The sequence below is a fragment of the Protopterus annectens genome, chromosome 12.part0, assembly GCF_019279795.1.
Source record: "Protopterus annectens isolate FY-2018-M chromosome 12.part0, PAN1.0, whole genome shotgun sequence".
In the NCBI taxonomy this organism is placed as follows: domain Eukaryota; kingdom Metazoa; phylum Chordata; order Ceratodontiformes; family Protopteridae; genus Protopterus; species Protopterus annectens.
In genome coordinates, this window is record NC_056746.1 from 558,698,049 (window position 1) to 558,716,262 (window position 18,214).

At 42.9% G+C, this 18,214-nt stretch overlaps 1 protein-coding gene across 1 annotated transcript in view; it reads right to left on the reverse strand.

Annotated features, from left to right (window-relative positions):
• Nucleotides 1-18,214, reverse strand: part of LOC122816707 (transformation/transcription domain associated protein) — a gene marked incomplete in the record, with an annotated part of 2,794,447 nt that overhangs the window by 861,100 nt on the left and 1,915,133 nt on the right. Inside the window, 1 exon segment of the mRNA XM_044089697.1 lies at nt 2,184-2,305. Within this exon segment, the coding sequence (XP_043945632.1) occupies nt 2,184-2,305 (122 nt within the window).

The following is an 18,214-nucleotide window of genomic DNA, read 5'->3' on the forward strand; positions in this document are numbered from 1 at the left end:
CTGCATGGTGGGCTTAGTCTCTATGGTTGTGTAACAACAGAATTACTACATTTTAGTGGCTGAAGTTTCCCCACATGGGGGAGATAGATTCAGGGAAACTTGCCCCCGGTTAAGCTGAAGATTTGATTATATGGAAAGAACACACACATATGGTAGCTAATACTGTAAGCATGCCATTTTCCAGGTTTAAATGACAAACAAATTTTTATAACCTATTTAAAAAAGAAGGGAATGATGCACTAGTCTTGGTTTCTTTTACGTAATGAATCATGTAACATGAACAGCATATTTATGTTTGTAATGCTTAATACACATTTGTCTGAAATTCCGGTATAGCAATGAAAGTGCTCACAATACACAGAGACAGATGACAGAACTCTTGTTCAGCACTAAAAAGTCATGGACCTACACAATGGGTGCATTATTTATTTAAAAACCTAAGTACAGTCTTAAAACACAACTGATCTACAAGCATTTCTTTAACAAAATGGGAGTAGCTGAGCTGCCTCAACTTTTCTCATAAAAGAAAGTAGGGAAGGGCTTGAGAAGGGCACGATTGTGCCACTGTAACCATCACAGAGAGTGAAACAAGACCAAAAATACTAAAACAAGCAATGGGAATTCCTACTCCTTGTGGAAGGCCTACCACAACAAGTCTCTCTAGAGAAATAATGGTAAAGATACTGCTGCATGGAGAAGTAAAAATAATTCAAATTGTTTGCCTTTTTATTTCAGTCTTCAACACCCTGTTGTAGGGTCTTATTAAGGCGTACAAATAAGGTTAACTTCAGATTCATAGAAAAAAAGTAGGCTCTGAATAGTGGTCAAGCTGGAGAGGCACCATCAAACTAGGATACTGGTCTTGTTGTCCTAGTTTCCTCCAACAGCTGCAGCAAACCATCATTCAAGATCCACAGGAAGGATGCTAGAAAGGATTTTACAACATTCAGTACAAAAAAAAAGACAACCAGCAATGACAAAGAAAAGTAGGTTCCAGTAATACAGGTAAGCTTGGCTGAAAAGAACGGATAGAAAATCAGGAAGATGTTGCCTACAAGCCGTCCAATAATATGTACATCGGACATCAACAGAGAGGTTCCTACAATCAGCAAAACTTTGCTGAGAAAATGTAGCAAAAGAGCTACCTTTTTCATAAATGCTTGCTGAGCATCAGTTATCCCCATTTCCATTCCACTCAGGCAGCTACCAGAGTTTTCTGCTAACAGTCCTTATCTACTTTGCCCATGGCTTCCCCGCGGCATGCCCTAACACAAGACTACAATTACAGGCACATCTGGCACATGCATTCTTCCACTTCTGTCATTCCTTTTACAGTGCAAGGGGATATGTCTGGCATCCTCTGCGAGTGGCTAACTCTCTGGACTTGGTGCATTCTCTCAGTCTCCACAAAGAATGACCAGTGATGCCAGGACAGTAAGCTGCATCAGTGCCAGCCCCTCACTCCCGTCTTCCCCAGCTAGTTCCTCCAGCACTTGGGTCACTAGCCAATTTGAGATTGTCTGGTTAACGGTCAGGGTTTTTACTCCTCTTCTCCAATGAACCAACTGCGAAAGTGCTTTGCTGGTGGGAGGAATTTAAAACTTGATGAAATGTTGGTGAAGCATAAAACAATTTACAAACTACATAAAAGAAAAAAAAACAATTTGTGGCGCCTGCCTGTGTTATGCAAGTTTTTTGTTTTTTTTTTTAAATTTTTTTGCTGGGTGCTCTACTTTCTTCATACATTTCAAATGCATGCTGTAGATAAACTGCCATTCCTCTGTGCATGCCAACAGGCATGCAGGTCATGTGACTATAAGAATGTGCATATTGTGCTGAGCATGTGAACCTTGTTCAGGGTTAGTTTCACTGACTAGTGCCACTAAGTGCTGATAATAAGAGGCTAAAGCTGCCCTAAAACCTATAACTGGATCAAGCAGGTTACTGTAGAAAGAATGCATGAACAAAAGCACTCCTTAAATAAAACAGTAAAAGCAATACCATTTTATTTTTGTCCCAGAGTATGGATAAATACAGAGGAACACTATAAAAGTACTCCCCTCCAAAAGTTTTTCTCTATGGACTGCAGGGCACTTGATATTTGCATGCAAAACAGAAATGTAAAGCTAAAAACACCGAATAATTAACAAAAACAGCACTTCTGGATTAGCTTTTATGATTACCTGTACACATCATTAACGAGATCCAGAAACATGCCATTTAATTCAAGGTCTTCGGGAAAGCGCTTTTCGATGTAGGTCATCATCTTTACAAGCAAGATGGACTTCTCGCGAAGTGTAGGTGTCTTTTGCAAAAGTAAGAACACAAAAAAAAAAAAATAAATAAATAAAAAAAATGACAGATTACGATGCTTTGAGATGCCTTTGCTCAACACTGAAGGTTCTACAAACATGCAATTTTTTTCAGTGATGAGGCTTCATTTCTGGCAAGAGAATATATGCTAAGCAGCTACACCTGGAATCGCCAGCACTGAAAATGTGCACACAACAAACTTAACATTATTATTATTAGCAGTTACCAATCTAAATATTTTACACTTTCTGGAGGGGATATATTTACATACAGGCATGTGGAGAAAAATCTTTATAGCATAAATACTTTACTTTCCTATTTTTGATCTGTACTAAACAACATCACTGATATAAGAAAAATGAACATTCATCATAATATGCACTTAAGATAAGAATTAGCAAACAAGTGGCTGTTTAGGACCTACTAGGTACAAGTCATACACTGCTGAAAAACTGACCTAAAAACAATCAATGACCATGTACACTGGTGAGTGTAAAATACATTAAAAGAAGAAATAGGTGCTTAGTAAGAAACAAAGACATGGTATAAACACATTATAAATAATGTGCCTGTCTGGTAACCCTGGTAACCTACTTAGGTTTGTTGCATTCTCAACAACCTGGAGATTTATGACACGTTTCAGTGACTATCTGAATATATTTACATTGTTTAAAACCCATACTGAGAAGGAAATACATTCCAGTTTGGTAGAAAGAACGTGTACAGGGGTTCTTTGCATCATTTTTAATTTAAATTTAGCTGGAGTAGCAGTTACTGACTATTAACCTCAGTTCTCTACCCGGCTCATGACAAGCTAATAGACTGGGATTGAGACTATAGCTGTGTGTCATGGCATTTATAAGTAAAAGACAAACATCACCAGCCCAAGTAGAACACAATCGCTTCTTTTTGGCTAATAGCCATCAGTTTGTATTTATTGAGATGCTTCCAAGTCATTGAGAGTCTGATATTAATAGTGAATAACTACATAACTCCTGTACCATAAGGGGCTCAACAACATGGCCAAAATTATAAAAATAAAGCAACAAATAGAAAGAATGGCCCCTTATAAATCTTTATGACTAACTCAGCACATCAATAATGTAGGCATCTTCAACGTGTCAATTCATTAACTTCAAACTTGCATCACAACTTTTTAAAAATGGCAGATCTGCCGAAGTTTTCACGAAAGCGTGGCAGAACCAAGTTGACAAGTTATTTACTTATTGTTTTTTTTTTAAGCTGATTTTTTTTTTTTGCGTGTTATCAACAAGAAACAGAAATTAGAAATTACAGTTGTGTACACTTACCAAAATTTAGATGTTCGAGTGTATTCACTGTTGCAGTCATTACATTTGGGTAATCTGCTGGCAGGTTGCCCTCAGTCAGCCTGAATATCAAAGTCTTGGGTCCTGCATCGGTTGTTGTCTCCTCTTCCATGACGTCAGGGGTATAAAACAGGCAGCCAACGCCATTTTCTTTAGTTTTTCTTGCCCCAGATGTCAGGTGCCCCCCAAATGAGGAGTAAAACAAAAAAAAAAAAATATATATATATATATATATATATATATATATATATATATACATATAAAACTATAAACACATGCAATTGGCACAACATAAACTTTATCTTCATCTAAAAGCAAATACACCACAAAGGCTGTAGAATATAGTGAAGGAAAGAAAAGCTGTAGAATAAAGGGGGATGGCGGGTGGGTAACCCGGACTGCAACAGTGAATACACTCGAACATCTACATTTATGGTAAGTGTGTACACAACTGTACTATGTTCTTCGTGTTTCACTGTTGCAGTCATTACATTTGGGTAGAGTCCCAAATCTATGAATGGGAGGCTGGAACTAAATAGCATTAGGAGCGGCTATAAGGCACTGCAGAACTGCAGTGGTAAAGCCTGCCCTGGACTTAGAGAATAGAAGCAAATGATAATGCTTTGTAAAAGTATGAACAGAACTCCAAGTAGCAGCTTCTAGAAGTCTTTGGTTGGAACCCCTCTGAGAAAACGAATGCAGTGGCTTATGCACTTGAAATAGTCTGCTTTGAAATAGCCTTTCCCTCTGATCCTGCAGCAAATGCCACCAGTAGCTGCTCAGACTTTCTTAGAGATTTGGTCCTGTTTAAGTAGAATCTTAGCTGTCTGTGCACGTCCAAGGAATGCAGCATCTGCTCTCCCTTGTTCTGCAGATTTGGGTAAAAGGTTGGCAGGTGAATAGTTTGCCACACTGGATACCACCTTAGGCATAAAGGAAGGATTGGTTTTTAGGGACACCCTGTCTGGGTAAAATATAACAAAAGGCTCCACAGTCATGAGGGCCTGTAACTCTGAAACCCTTCTTAATGAAGTGATTGCCAGGAGTAAAGCTGTTTTCCAGGATAAAAACTTTATATCTGCAGTAGCAGCTGGTTCAAATGGAGGCAGGGTGAGTTTTTCCAAGACAAAATTGAGGTCCCATGCAGGAATTGGTGATCTTCTGGGAGGCCTTAAATTTTTGGCCCCTCTGAGATACTGTTTTAGCAAAGGATGAGAAAAGATCGGTGGCTCTGTGTTGTAATGAGCCGAGATGGCAGAGGCATGGATTTTTATTGATGAAAAAGAAAAGCCCTTGTCAAGCATCTCAGTCAAGTATTGTAAAATCTGACGAATATTTGGCTTTGCTGTTTCAGTTCCTTGTGCTTGGTTCCAAGCACAGAATCGCTTCCATTTATCAGCATAAGATTTTCTAGTACTAGGCATTCTGGCTTCCAAAATGACATCCATCACAGATTTACTGAGAGGTGTTGTTTGAATAACTACATGATCAGCCATGCTGCCAGGTTCAGAGTTTGGAGCTGATTGTGCAGAATTTGATTGTGCTGCTGAGACCGTAGATGTGGTATTTGAGGCAAGTACCAAGGAGGGATTTGAGACATATTCCTTAGGATTGGGTACCAGTGTTGGCAAGGCCAGTCCGTGGCAATTAGAATCATTTTTGTTTTTTCTTGTCTGACCTTTAGTAGGACCTTGGGCAGAAAAGGAAAGGCGTAGACTGATAAATTTTTCCAACTGAAGGATAGGGCATCCACTTTCCATGCTTGTCTGAGATAAGTCCTTGTGCAGAATTTGTCTAGTTGATAATTCTGGAGAGAGGCAAATAGATCTATGTCCGGGCTCTCCCATTTCTTTGTTAACATGCTGAAGACTTGTGGATCCAGCTTCCACTCATGAGGGTCCATAAGATTTCTGCTTAGGTCGTCTGCCAGAGTATTTTGCTTTCCTGGCAGGAATTGAGCTTGAAGATGTACTTGGTAAGTCAAGGCTGTGTCCCATAGTGCCATGGCTAGTCTGCAAAGGGGGCAGGAGTGTGTGCCCCCCTGCTTGTTTATGTACCACATAACAGTGGTGTTGTCCGTCTTTATCAGTAGCTGTTCTGGATGAAGTAAGTCCATGAAGGCTGTCAGGGCATTCTGAACAGCTAACATCTCTTTCTGGATGACATGCAGATGCATTTGATTTGGGCTCCATATGCCCTGAATGCATCTCCCAGTCAGGTGGGCCCCCCAAGCATAGTCTAATGTGTCTATAGTTAGGGTTTGGTTGGCAGGGGGTAGAGTGAAAGACCGTCCCATGTTCTAGTGACATGTGTCTGCCCACCATAGAAACTCCTATTGTAGGCAGGGAATGAGAGGAATCATTGTTTCCAGACTGTGACAATGTTGACTCCATAAACTTTTTAGGTACCACTGTAGTTTCCTCATATGCAGTCTTGCATATGGAATCATATGAATGCAGGATGCTATGAAACCCCAAAGCCTGCAGAATTTGTCTTGCAGATAACTGGGTTTTTGTTGCCATCTGTTTGAAGTAAATAGTCAGTTGCCTTTGTTTGTCTGGCGTAAGGTAAGCCATCTGGGCAATTGTATTCAAGCTTGCACCCAGGAATGTTATCGTTTGATAGGGTACCAGTTGTGATTTCTTTTCGTTTATTGTGTACCCTAGGCATGTTAGAAACCTTTTCACAAATGCCAGATGTTGAAGAATGTCCTTGTTTTCTGCTTGAATGAGACAGTCGTCCAAGTAAGGACAGATTTGTATATTTCTTTGTCTGCAAAATGCAATTACTGGTGCCAGGCACTTTGTGAAGACCCTGGGCGCAGTAGATAAGCCAAAGGGCAGTGCAGAGAATTGGTAATGCATGAAACCAGCTTTGAAGCGGAGGTATCTTCTGCACGATTCCCTTATTGGGATATGCAGGTATGCCTCTTTTAAGTCTAGAGTCATTAGCCAAGCGTTCTTGCCCAGCATGGGCAGAAGCTGCTGCAAAGTTAGCATTCTGAATTTTGGTATGTCCAAGAATGTGCTCAAAATTGATAAATCCAGTATTGGGCGCCAGGCATCGTCTTTCCTGGGTACCAAGAACAGTCTTGAGTAAAACCCTTGTCCTTTTTCCTGTTCTGGCAATGGCTGAATAGCCCCCATATCCACGAGGGATGTAACTTGTTTCTGTGCCTCTGCTCATTGGTTTTGTGGCAGATCTGGCCAACCGTTTGGAACTGGCAGAGTACGGAAATGAAATCTGTATCCCTGGGATACTATGTTTAATACCCACTTCTCCTGGGTTATTTTCTGCCAATTTTGATCATGAAGTGCTAGTTTGCCCCCTAAGGGGGCTGCCAAAAGGTAAGTGCTTGGTGAAGGCAGAGGGAAGTCATTGAGACTGTTTACTGTAGGGCTGCGCTTTATTTCCTCCAGATATGGAGGTAGAGGTACCCCATTGCTTTGACCTGTAAGAATCCTGTGAATGGTATCTAGAGCCTTTTGAGTGCCTGGATTTGCCCCGTGAAGCTCTGTCAGACACAGGAAAGGACCAGTTTTTTGTAGCCCAGTGTCTACTGAATCTTGGTGGCGGCACTTGTAAAAATCTTTTACAGTTTGCATAGACTTAGCTTTGTCTTTCATTTTCTTTAATACCTCTTCTGCCTTATTACCAGAGTATCATGCTGTAAAGGTGCATCCAACAATTTAGCTTTAACATGATCAGGCAAATTTTGCTCCTTTAGCAAGGTGTGCCTTCTAATCACAGATCCAGTAACTGTGGCCCTGCAAGGCCCCCAAGGAATCAAAACCACATTGCAAAGTATGCTTTCCAACTTGTTCTGCCGCATGCAATAACTCCTGTAATTCTTTACTTTCCACACATTCTGAAATCAACATCATTTTCTGTTTCAATAATCCCATAACATGCTGTTGATGTTTAAGCATATGAAACTGGCAGTTTAAGGCCCTAATTGCCAAGGTTGCAGATGTATAAACCTTCTTTCCCCATCTATCCAGTGCCCTGGAATTTCTATCAGAGGGGGTAGGATTCTTAGCTGTTGAGGCCTTTACACCCTTGGAACCCTGTGAGATAATTTCAGGGTCAGCAGAAGGATTTTTGAATAAAAATTTGTGCGAGTCAGGAACCCTGTCTGGCTTGCTAGGAGCCGGAGGTAAGGAATCTGGAGTCATGCTTGATTCCGAAAACACATCATCAACAATGTCTAATACAGGAGGTATGGCTAAAGGCCTATGCTGAGGGAGAAGAAGGAAATCCCTAAGCCTCTTTTTTGATTCTGAGAAATCTTGACTCTCCCAATGAAAATGCTCCCTCAAAGTATGCAAGGTTTCTCCAAAGGAATAACCTTCAGGAGGAGATGCAGACGGGATGGATTATTCTGCATCTGAATCCTAATAGGGTGGTACAGAAAGAAAAACCTGATCTGAAGATTCATAATCAGTGTCTTGCCTAAGCCTCTTATCAGGGGAGGGTAGGGAACCCCTGATCAAGGTAATTAGATTTTCAGCCATTTTGATCATCTGCTTTTTAGGCATAGAGGCCTGAACACATGGCTCATGCGTCAATTATTTAGTCTTAGAAGTTGCTTTTGTCTTTGGTTTTGAAGCTGGCATCAGTTTTACATAGAAATGCTGTGGCTTGAAGACACCCTCAGAAGCCGGTGCCTGTTCAGCGGCTCCGGACACATCCGAGGGAAAGACATCTGCTGGAACAATACTTTGAATCTCGCGGCATACCGGACTCCACATGGGTCTCGGTAGAGGCCTGCAACTTGAAAGTAGTGGGCATGAGGGGTTGCAAAAGCACCTCACCGAGTACCGGCGAACCGGTGACTGGCTTAGGGGAAGATTCGTCTGTTTTGGACAGCGACAGTCTGTCTCTGTCCTTTTCTTTGCATTTTTTGTGAACTCCAGTAGTCAGTTTGCTATCCAATGACATTTCAGGGTAGTTAAATATGTTTCCAAAATATTTTGAAGCAAAGATATACCGACACTTAATAGTGCGTTGGTTAAATCTAGCACAAAACCGACAGCAAGGCACGTTATGATCTGGGCCTAGGCAAGTAATACAGTACAAATGAAAATCCTTATGAGGTATTTGCTTCGCAAAAGTAATGCAATTATTAACTTTTACTGACATCGGTATGGAGCAAGAAAATGTTTCCCCAATGGGGTACTTGGCATTTAATTGAAGACTTCGGTTCTGAAACTCGAATTCGAAAATTTCAGGAGTCGGACGACCGTCACTTGCGAACTGCTTCTGCTTCGGGCACCACGTGGCAAGAAAGACTAAAGAAAATGGCGAAGGCTGCCTGTTTGATACCCCTGACGACCTGACGTTATGGAAGAGGAGACAGCAACCGAAGCAAGACCCAAGACTTTGATATTCAGGCCGACTGAGGGCAACCTGCCAGCAGATTACCCAAATGTAATGACTGCAACAGTGAAACACGAAGAACATCATACAAAATTCATGTTAAGAACTATAAGACAAACATGCTGTAGAAATGTCCTAGTGCAAAAGACAAAAGGAAATTCAAGGGCATCGACCAAATTTATTTCCCATAATGTTCCATCCATCTGTGTTGACCATTTTCTTCTATCCTCTGTTAGTACTTGCTTGACTTTTATTAACTGTTAGTAATTGCAGGTGTGGGGGTAGCCACATTCCTTGATTTCCTGTCATTGCCTATTTAAGTGGTACAGTTTGAAATATTTTCTGCTTAAAAACGTCAGCTTTGGCCGGCTAAGATCTAGCTGTATTCAGCTGGTCGTATAAGAGAATTAAAGTACCTTTATCTGCACATTTTTATCAAATAATACAGTATTTAAACTGATTTAAATGTGTTGCATGAATATTAACTGAACTGGACGTTTTTGACTGTTCTTCGGTTAGTGCTTGCTTGAATTTTATTATCTGTTAGTAATTGCAGATGTGGGGGTAGCCACATTCTTTGATTTCCTGTCATTGCCTATTTAAGTGGTACAGTTTGAAAAATTTTCTGCTTAAAAACGTCAGCTTTGGCCAGCTAAGATCTAGCTGTATTCAACTGGACGTATAAGAGAATTTAAGTACCTTTATCTGCACTTTTTCAAATAATACAGTATTTAAATTGATTTAACTGTGTTGCATGAATATTAACTGAACTGGAAGTTTTGACTCTGTTCTTCAGTTAGTTTTCCCACCCACCCTGTTTCTGTTTTGGTGTTAAATCTTAGTGGCTTTGAAACTGCCTGCCCGTCTTGTAAATTTGTGTTTGGATACTCATTCTGGGCCCATCTCATTTGCTCACTCAACTGAGTGCAGTGAGATCATATTCTGATTTCAGGCACTCCTACTGTGTACAAAGAGAACATCTGGGAAAGAGAACAAAAAAAAATTTAAGCTTGTTTCCTGCCTTTCCTGTTAAGTGGTCTAAACTGTTTGTAGGCTTCTGAGCCCCCAAGCCCTTCGGGGTTGGAGGGAAGCCTTCTAGCTTAGTTTTGTTTCTTATAACTACCCAGTTTTCTAGTTTCAGCACTCAAATCTGTTTCTTTGAACTCGGCACTTGTTCAGAACTCATTGTAAGCACTACATAAGCTGTAAATTACTACAGCACTCAACTTTCCTCACTTGTCTAGTGGAAAGCAGTTTTTAGTACTTAATAAATAAGCACTTATCCAGGCATGTCTAAGGCTCAGCTCCCAGTGATTTCTCCTGTCTACCTGATGAATCTGGGCATCTTGGGGCAATGCAGTAATTTGCCTCATGTACACAGACAACCCTCTCCTCCTACCATCCAACACTACAACCTGTGAGAGATGCACTTATATAGCCAAACTGGAAGCAAAGCTCTCTTCACCCAAGACTGGACTAGACAGTCAAGAGGAGAAGGTAAACACTTACACCACACCACACTCATCACATAGTCCCTCAAAACCTACACCACCAAAACACACACATAGAAACACAAAACACACACCTACATTTGCGGAGGCTCTGAATAAAAACCTGCCCAAGCATCAGGGACATCCAAAGCATAAACGCAAGCAAACTCCACCCCCCAACACAACCCAAATGACACAAAGCCCACAAACTCAGTGTGCCACTCAACCACAGCCCATAAGGCATAACAACATACCCAACACTCTAGTCATAGGTGACTCTATAATCAGGCACACTGATGTTCCACTCACTAGACTAAACAAGGAGAAAGTTACTGTCAGCTGCCTGTCAGGTGCCAGGATCCACCACATAATGTATGCACTCAGGTCACTCCACAATAAGTACAAACATGACACTGTCATTGTCCATGTTGGTGTGAATGACCTGAGACGTACCTCCCTGAACTACATGAAGAGAGACATGGAGGAGCTCTCCGAGCTTGTATCCCAGGCAGGTATGACCCTAACCCTGAGTAGCATCCTGCCATCACCCAGAATGATACCACAGTACAAGGACAAAATTATTGACTTCAACAATTGGCTAAGCTTCTGGTGTCGTTCTAAGGGGATCCAGTATTTGTCTGCCTGGGACGACATGATCGACAGACCACGAGCTTTGCCAGAGATGGCCTGCACCTGTCGCCCTTAGGATTACGGATACTGGCTAAGGCTCTTGCCACCCCTATAGTGCCTTTTTTAGGCAAGGTTCAAATGACAAATTCAACACCGTAACAGGTACAAATAAGCAAAATCTGAGGGTAATGCTAACTCAATGCCAGAAGTCTAAACCTCAAAATGCACTCACTCGAGGCACTCCTTAAAATGGAGAACACTGACATATGTGCAGTGACAGAGACCTGGTTCAAAGCTCCACAGAGCACCCCTGCATTACCAGGCTACAATTCATACCACACCTTTCGGCCACCTAACTCAGAACGAAGCACTACAGGTGGAGGTGTGCCCATATTCATTAAGGATATCCACACCTCCAGTCGTTGTACAGCATAATGCATCCGAGATTATCCAAGTGCAACTAACTCTGGGAAAGACCGCAATCCAAATTGTAGCTTGCTACAGACCCCCCCCCACCATGCCCCAGGATTCACACTCCTCATTTCTTGATACACTGGAAAGTATTAGGGTATAACCCAATACCCTAATAATGGGCGATTTCAACTACCCCACCATTAACTGGGAAAACTACTCATGTACCAACTCTTTTGCTCAACGTTTTCTAGAATTCATAAATTCCAATGCCTTGGATCAACTTATTCACACCCCCACCAGGGGCAGCAATATCCTAGACCTGGTCATTACCAACCTGGGAAACCGGTGTTCCACACCAGAGGTCAATTCCTCGTTGGTCAGATCCGACCACAAGCTAATCAGCCTAGACATCCACATCCCACCCCCACCTCCAATTAGGGAAACCATCATAAAAAACTTCTCCACACCCAACTTCACACTTATTAAAATAGAAGTAGCAAACTTCATGACACCCATGCAGACGGACAATAGAGGCATGACTGCCGCGTCCTACACAAATGCACTTTATAAGCACTTACATGAGTGCATGGATCATGCTATCCCTAATAGAACCAAGATGTTATCCTCCAAAAAAAGGAAGCCAATCTGGTGGTCCTCTGCCATAAACAAACTCTACAACAGAAGAAAGAAACTGTTGCAAAAAAAGAGTAAAATCCTGTTTTTACTGTGTTTATAAGCTAAAACTGTTTACTGCACTTGCTAGTTTAAGTTTTGCCTAAAAGTTAAACTACAGGCTAATACACTCAAGTGTACTAGCTTTTGATAGCATTTAGTCGAAAATCATAGCATTTATTGTGTTTTCTGCTTTTCTGTATTAAGTTCTTGAAATTAACTAAAAAATATCCTTGTTTTCCATACTTTCCTAACTAGTGTTCCAGAGACCAGATTTTGCTGATCCCTGGGCTTTGTCTTGGTTCCTGTGTTTCTCCATTTTCCTTGTTTGGTCAGGGGGAAGTTTCTTTACTCACCAGTGAGAGTGGGGAGTACTGAGCTGCCTGTTTGTCCTTAGAGGAGTGGTTTAAGGCAGTAACTTGTAGTCTATTGGCCATTTTGGGTCATTTCCTGTCTTTTCCAGCCCCCTGCTATAAAGCGTGTTTTAGCGTGCTTTAGCACGGAGTTGCCACTGTTGCACACTAGGGCAGCGCCGGTTAAGCAGGTTTAAACTATTCGGGCTACCTAAAGTCCACTCTTCAAATTTTCCCTTAAAACTACCTTCCTCCAACTATACTACTGTTCTAATCAGCGTATCCTATAACTAAAAAGATCATCTCTACTTGACTCCAAGTAGACTATTCTCTATCTGTTAAACCTAGCACTTGTTCCTACAGTACTTATTACCTTGATACAGCACTCTTGTCATAGATAGTACCCCAAAAAGGCAAACCCCCATTTCTCGGTCACCCACATCCCCCGGAATCTTTTTTAAAGTTTTTGTCTATTCCTTCTAGCATGTCGAGGGATCAGTTGCTAGTATCCTCTCCTGCTCAGCTGGTGAACCTGGGAATATTGAGGCAATGTTACAATTGCCTCATGTACACAGACAACCCTCTCCTCCTCCCACAAAACACAAATACATGCGAGAGATGCAACTATACGGCCAAACTGGAGGCTGAGCTCTCTCAACATAGGACTGGCAAGACCAGTCAGGAGGAGAAGGTTACCACACACACTATAGACCCAGTCTCACATAGTACCATCACAACCTCAAATCATACACATAAACACACAAAGACATACTGGAGGCTCTGATCAAAAATCTACCAAAACAGCAGAGGCCACCAAAGCAGACACCCAAACAACCACCACCTCAGAACACAACACCTGCAACACATAGACCTCACAGTCAGAGTGTCAAACAGTCACAGCCCTTAAGGCCAAACACAATGCCAGACACACTAGTCATTGGTGACTCCATAGTCAGACACACTGGCGTCCCGCTCACCAGACTGAGTAAGGAGAGAGTTACAGTAAGCTGCCTGTCGGGCTAGAATCCGCCACATAGCAAGCACTCAGGTCTCTCAACAGCAGGTACAAATACGACTCAGTCATTGTCCACGCTGGTGTAAACGACCTGAGATGTACCTCCTTGGACTACATGAAAAGAGACATTGAGGAGCTCTCTGATTATGTAGCCCAGGCAGGTATGACCCTGACCTTGAGCAGTATCCTACCTTCACCAAGAATGATGCCACAATACAGAGATAAGATGATCAGCTTTAACAATTGGCTTAAACTCTGGTGTCATTCAAAGGGGATCCAATGTCTGTCTGCCTGGGATGACATGCTGGACAAGCCACGCTGCTTCATGCAAGGGACGGCTTGCACCTGTCACCCTGGGATTCGGATATTGGCAAAGGCTCTTGCCACCCCCATAGTGCCTTTTTAGACAAGGCTCAAATTCTAAACCTACCACCCTAGAACACAAAAAGGAAAAAACTAAGGGTAATGCTGCTCAATGCCAGAAGTCTAAATCTCAAAATGCACGCACTCGAGGCCCTTCTCAGTATGGAGAACATCAATGTCTGTGCTGTGACAGAAACCTGGTTCAAGGCTCCTGAGAGCACCCCAGCACTATCAGGTTTTACCTCATATCATGCGTTCCGCCCCAAAATCCGGACAATACCAAGAAAGGGGGGGTATCCATATTCATCAAGGACACCCACACCTCAAGACTGGTGGCAACGCACGATGCATCGGAGACCATCCAGGTGCAATTAACCATAGGCAAGACTGCTCTGCAAATTGTAGCATGTTACAGGCCACCCTCACAAACTCAGGAACCTCACATGGCCTTCCTGAAAACACTGGAGGGGATAAATGTATCACCAAACACCATCATACTAGGTGACTTCAATTACCCTAATATAGACTGGGAACACTACTCAAGCCCAAACACCCTAGCCCAAAAGTTCCTGGAATTCATAAACTCAAATGCCATGGAACAACTAGTCACCATCCCCACAAGAGGAGAAAACATACTTGATCTCATCATCACGAACATGGGAGCACAATGTTCAACACCTGAAGTATACCCCTCACTGGTGAGATCAGATCACAAACTAATCTCACTGGAGGTCCTCATCCCACCCACACCTGAAATAAAAAAGACCACAGTAAAGAACTTCTCGAAAGCCGACTTCACACTTCTAAAGACTAGTGTGGTCTCCTTTAAGGCCCCGAGCGTGGAAAACAGTACTCAAGCCGCTGAATCACTTACAAATGCCTTCTACCAGCACCTGCAGGACTGCATGGATAAGGCAATCCCAAGCAAAACAAAGACTCTTTGTACCAAAGGCAAGCGTCCAGTCTGGTGGACCCCAGCCATAAACAAACTCTACAACAAAAGGAGGAAGCTACTACAAGATAGAGCAAAATCCTTAAAAGGTAAGACACCTTTGATCACTATAAGTAAAAACTAAGAGCTCTCATAAAATCATCCAAAGCAAATTTTGAGAGAAAAATAGCTAAAGACTCAAAAGACAATCATAAGGCCTTCTTTAGCTATGTTAGAAACCTGGGAGGAAACTCCCAGATATGCTCAGAACTAGTTCAAAATGATGTGAAGATTACTGATCCTACAGACATTGCCAACATACTGGCTGACAGGTTCAGTGCAAACTTCTCCCCTCCCCAAAAGGAGAGATATCTATACCAAACGATTGCAGCCCCCAAACATCTCTAACGTCCAAGTGAGAACTGCTCTCTCAAAGCAAAAACACAGCATCCATGGGACCTGATGGTGTCCCTGGCTGTGTGCTCCACGAACTCAACGAGGAATTAAACCCACAGCTAGGACAGCTGCTTAATCATAGTCTCACCTCTGGATACGCACCCAGGAGTGGCGCACTGCAACTGTGGTCCCACTTCACAAAGGCAGTGCCTCCACCGATCCTGGAAATTACCGCCCATTAGCTTGACAAGCCTTATCTGCAAAGCCATGGAGAGGATCATAATGGACCTCATAAATAAAGACATAGGGAATTTGCAGACTTTGGATCCAACCCAGTTTGGCTTTGTCAAAGGCAGATCATGCCTTTTAAACTTGGTTGACTTTTTGAAACAGTCACCAAAGCCATTGATGAGGAAAGGCAGTCCATACAGCCTACCTCGATCTGGCAAAGGCCTTGATACAATACCCCACTCGGGTATCATTGAAAACTCATCAGCTTAAATGTTAACCCATACATCACAAGATGGGTTGCAAACTGGCTGAGTGACAGAACCCACAGGGTCAGAGTTGCTGGCGCCATGTCAGACTCAAAGCTTGTCACAAGTGGTGTCCCACAGGGCTCAGTCCTGGGCCCACTCTTGTTTGGCATCTACTTTTCTGAAGTACAAGCAAACACAGGAGGGTTATGGCTGACAAAGTTTGCAGATGACTGCAAACTGGGCGCCATAGTCGAAAACACATCTGACACAGATATCCTTCAGAAGGGTCTCACAGAGATGGATAGCTGGTGCCAGAGCCATGGCCTAAAGTTAAATGCCAAAAAATGCATAGTCATACCCTTCGGGAAAAACAAGGTTACCCCTAGCTACCATATAGGTGGCAATCCACTGAGCACAGAAGAAGTTATCAGGGACCTGGGAACCCAGGTTGACAGTAGCCTGTCATTCGACACCCATGTAGCTAAAGTAGTTAGGAAGACCTTCTACACTGCCCACCTTATCATGAAGGGATTCACATCTAGATCAAGGGAGGTCATAGTCTCCTTGTACTCATCACTCATCAGACCAATGATTGAGTACAATGCCCCATTCGGAATGTATCTGACCCGACACTTGCAGCAGCTGGAGAGGCCACAAAAGTTCCTCACCAAAAGGATAAAGGGTCTCAAAAATCTGTCCTATGTTGCCCGACTGAAAGAACCCCAGCTCTATTCAGTCGCTTACCGCTTGCTCAGAGGTGACCTTTGCCTGACATACAAGGCCATGTCAAACCCAGATTTGATGAATATGCTTCACCTCAACAAATCTAGATCCGTCAGAGCCACAAGGGCGGGAGACTTAAACCTCGACACGGCTATTAATAGGACGTGCTGGAGGGATAGATTCATCACCCAAAGACTCCCTATGCTGTGGAACAAAATCCCGGTATATGTGAGGCAGAGCACCTCGCTGGCCTTGTTCAAGAGAAATCTTGACCAATGGATGGGAGATTGCAGATATACCCCAGCGATTACCTCAGTGTCACTGCTCGACAGAGGCACAGCAAAATAATGGGTATAGTTCCCCATACTAAAGGGGTGGCGTAAGCCACAAAACTATGGGCTAGGCTTGTAAATGCCCTCGGGCAGATAGCCTAGTATGAACCTATGAACCTATGATTGGAGGAACTCCCTTGTCAACCTCAGTAAGAAGCTGAGATCCCTCATAAAATCCTCCAAAGCTAGTTACGAAAACAAAATTGCCACTGACTCTAAAGACAACCACAAAGGATTCTATAGCTATGTCAAGAATCTAAATGGGAACACACAGATCTGCTCTGAGTTACAGCACAATGGCACTAAATATACAGAACCAACTGATATTGCCAACATCCTGGCAGATAGGCTCAGTGCTAACTTTACCCCCCTCTTACCCACTAGAGGGCCCATCTCTATACCGGAAGAATGCAAAGTTCCTATAATCACGGCTGCACAGGTAAAAAAACACACTCTCCAAAGCCAAGAACACAGCATCCATGGGACCTGACAATATCCCAGGCTGCATTCTACACGAACTACTGAATGAACTGGCACCCTACCAAGTACCATGTTCAATCATAGCCTCGCCTCAGGCTTTGTACCCACTGAATGGTGCACTGCGACAGTTACCCCACTCCACAAAGGGGGAGCCACGACGGACCCCGGGAACTACCGCCCCATTAGCCTGACGAGCCTGGTCTGCAAGGCCATGGAATGTATCATTGTGAAACTCATAAACAAAGACATTGGTAATCTCCAAACTCTGGACCTTACCCAGTTTGGATTTGTAAAAGGCAGATCATGTCTCCTAAACCTGATTGACTTCTTTGAAGCAGTCACCAAAGCTATAGATGAGGGTAAAATGGTTCACACAGCTTATCTAGATCTCGCCAAGGCTTTCAACACCATCCCCCACTCTGGGATTATAGATAAGATCACTAAACTAGGTATAAATCCCTATGTCACAAGACGGGTTGCCAACTGGCTCATGGACAGAACCCACACTGTGAAAGTAGCGGATTCCAAATCCGACATCAGACCAGTGACAAGTGGAGTACCACAGGGTTCAGTCCTGGGTCCTCTCCTGTTTGGTATCTACTTCTCTGAAGTGCAGGCCAACACAGAAGGTCTTTGGCTAACAAAGTTTGCAGATGACTGCAAACTAGGAGCCATAATCGAAACTCCTAACGATGTGGACAAACTACAAAAGGGCCTCACTGAGACAGATACCTGGTGTCAAAGCCATGGCCTGAATGAAGCTCAATGCCAAAAAGTGTATTGTCATCCCCTTTGGTAAAAACTCTGTACCCATGAACTACCACATAGCTTGTAGTCTACTTAATGCCGAAAATGTGATGAGACCTTGGGACACAGGTGGACAGTAGTCTCTCCTTTGATAATCACATCACCACAG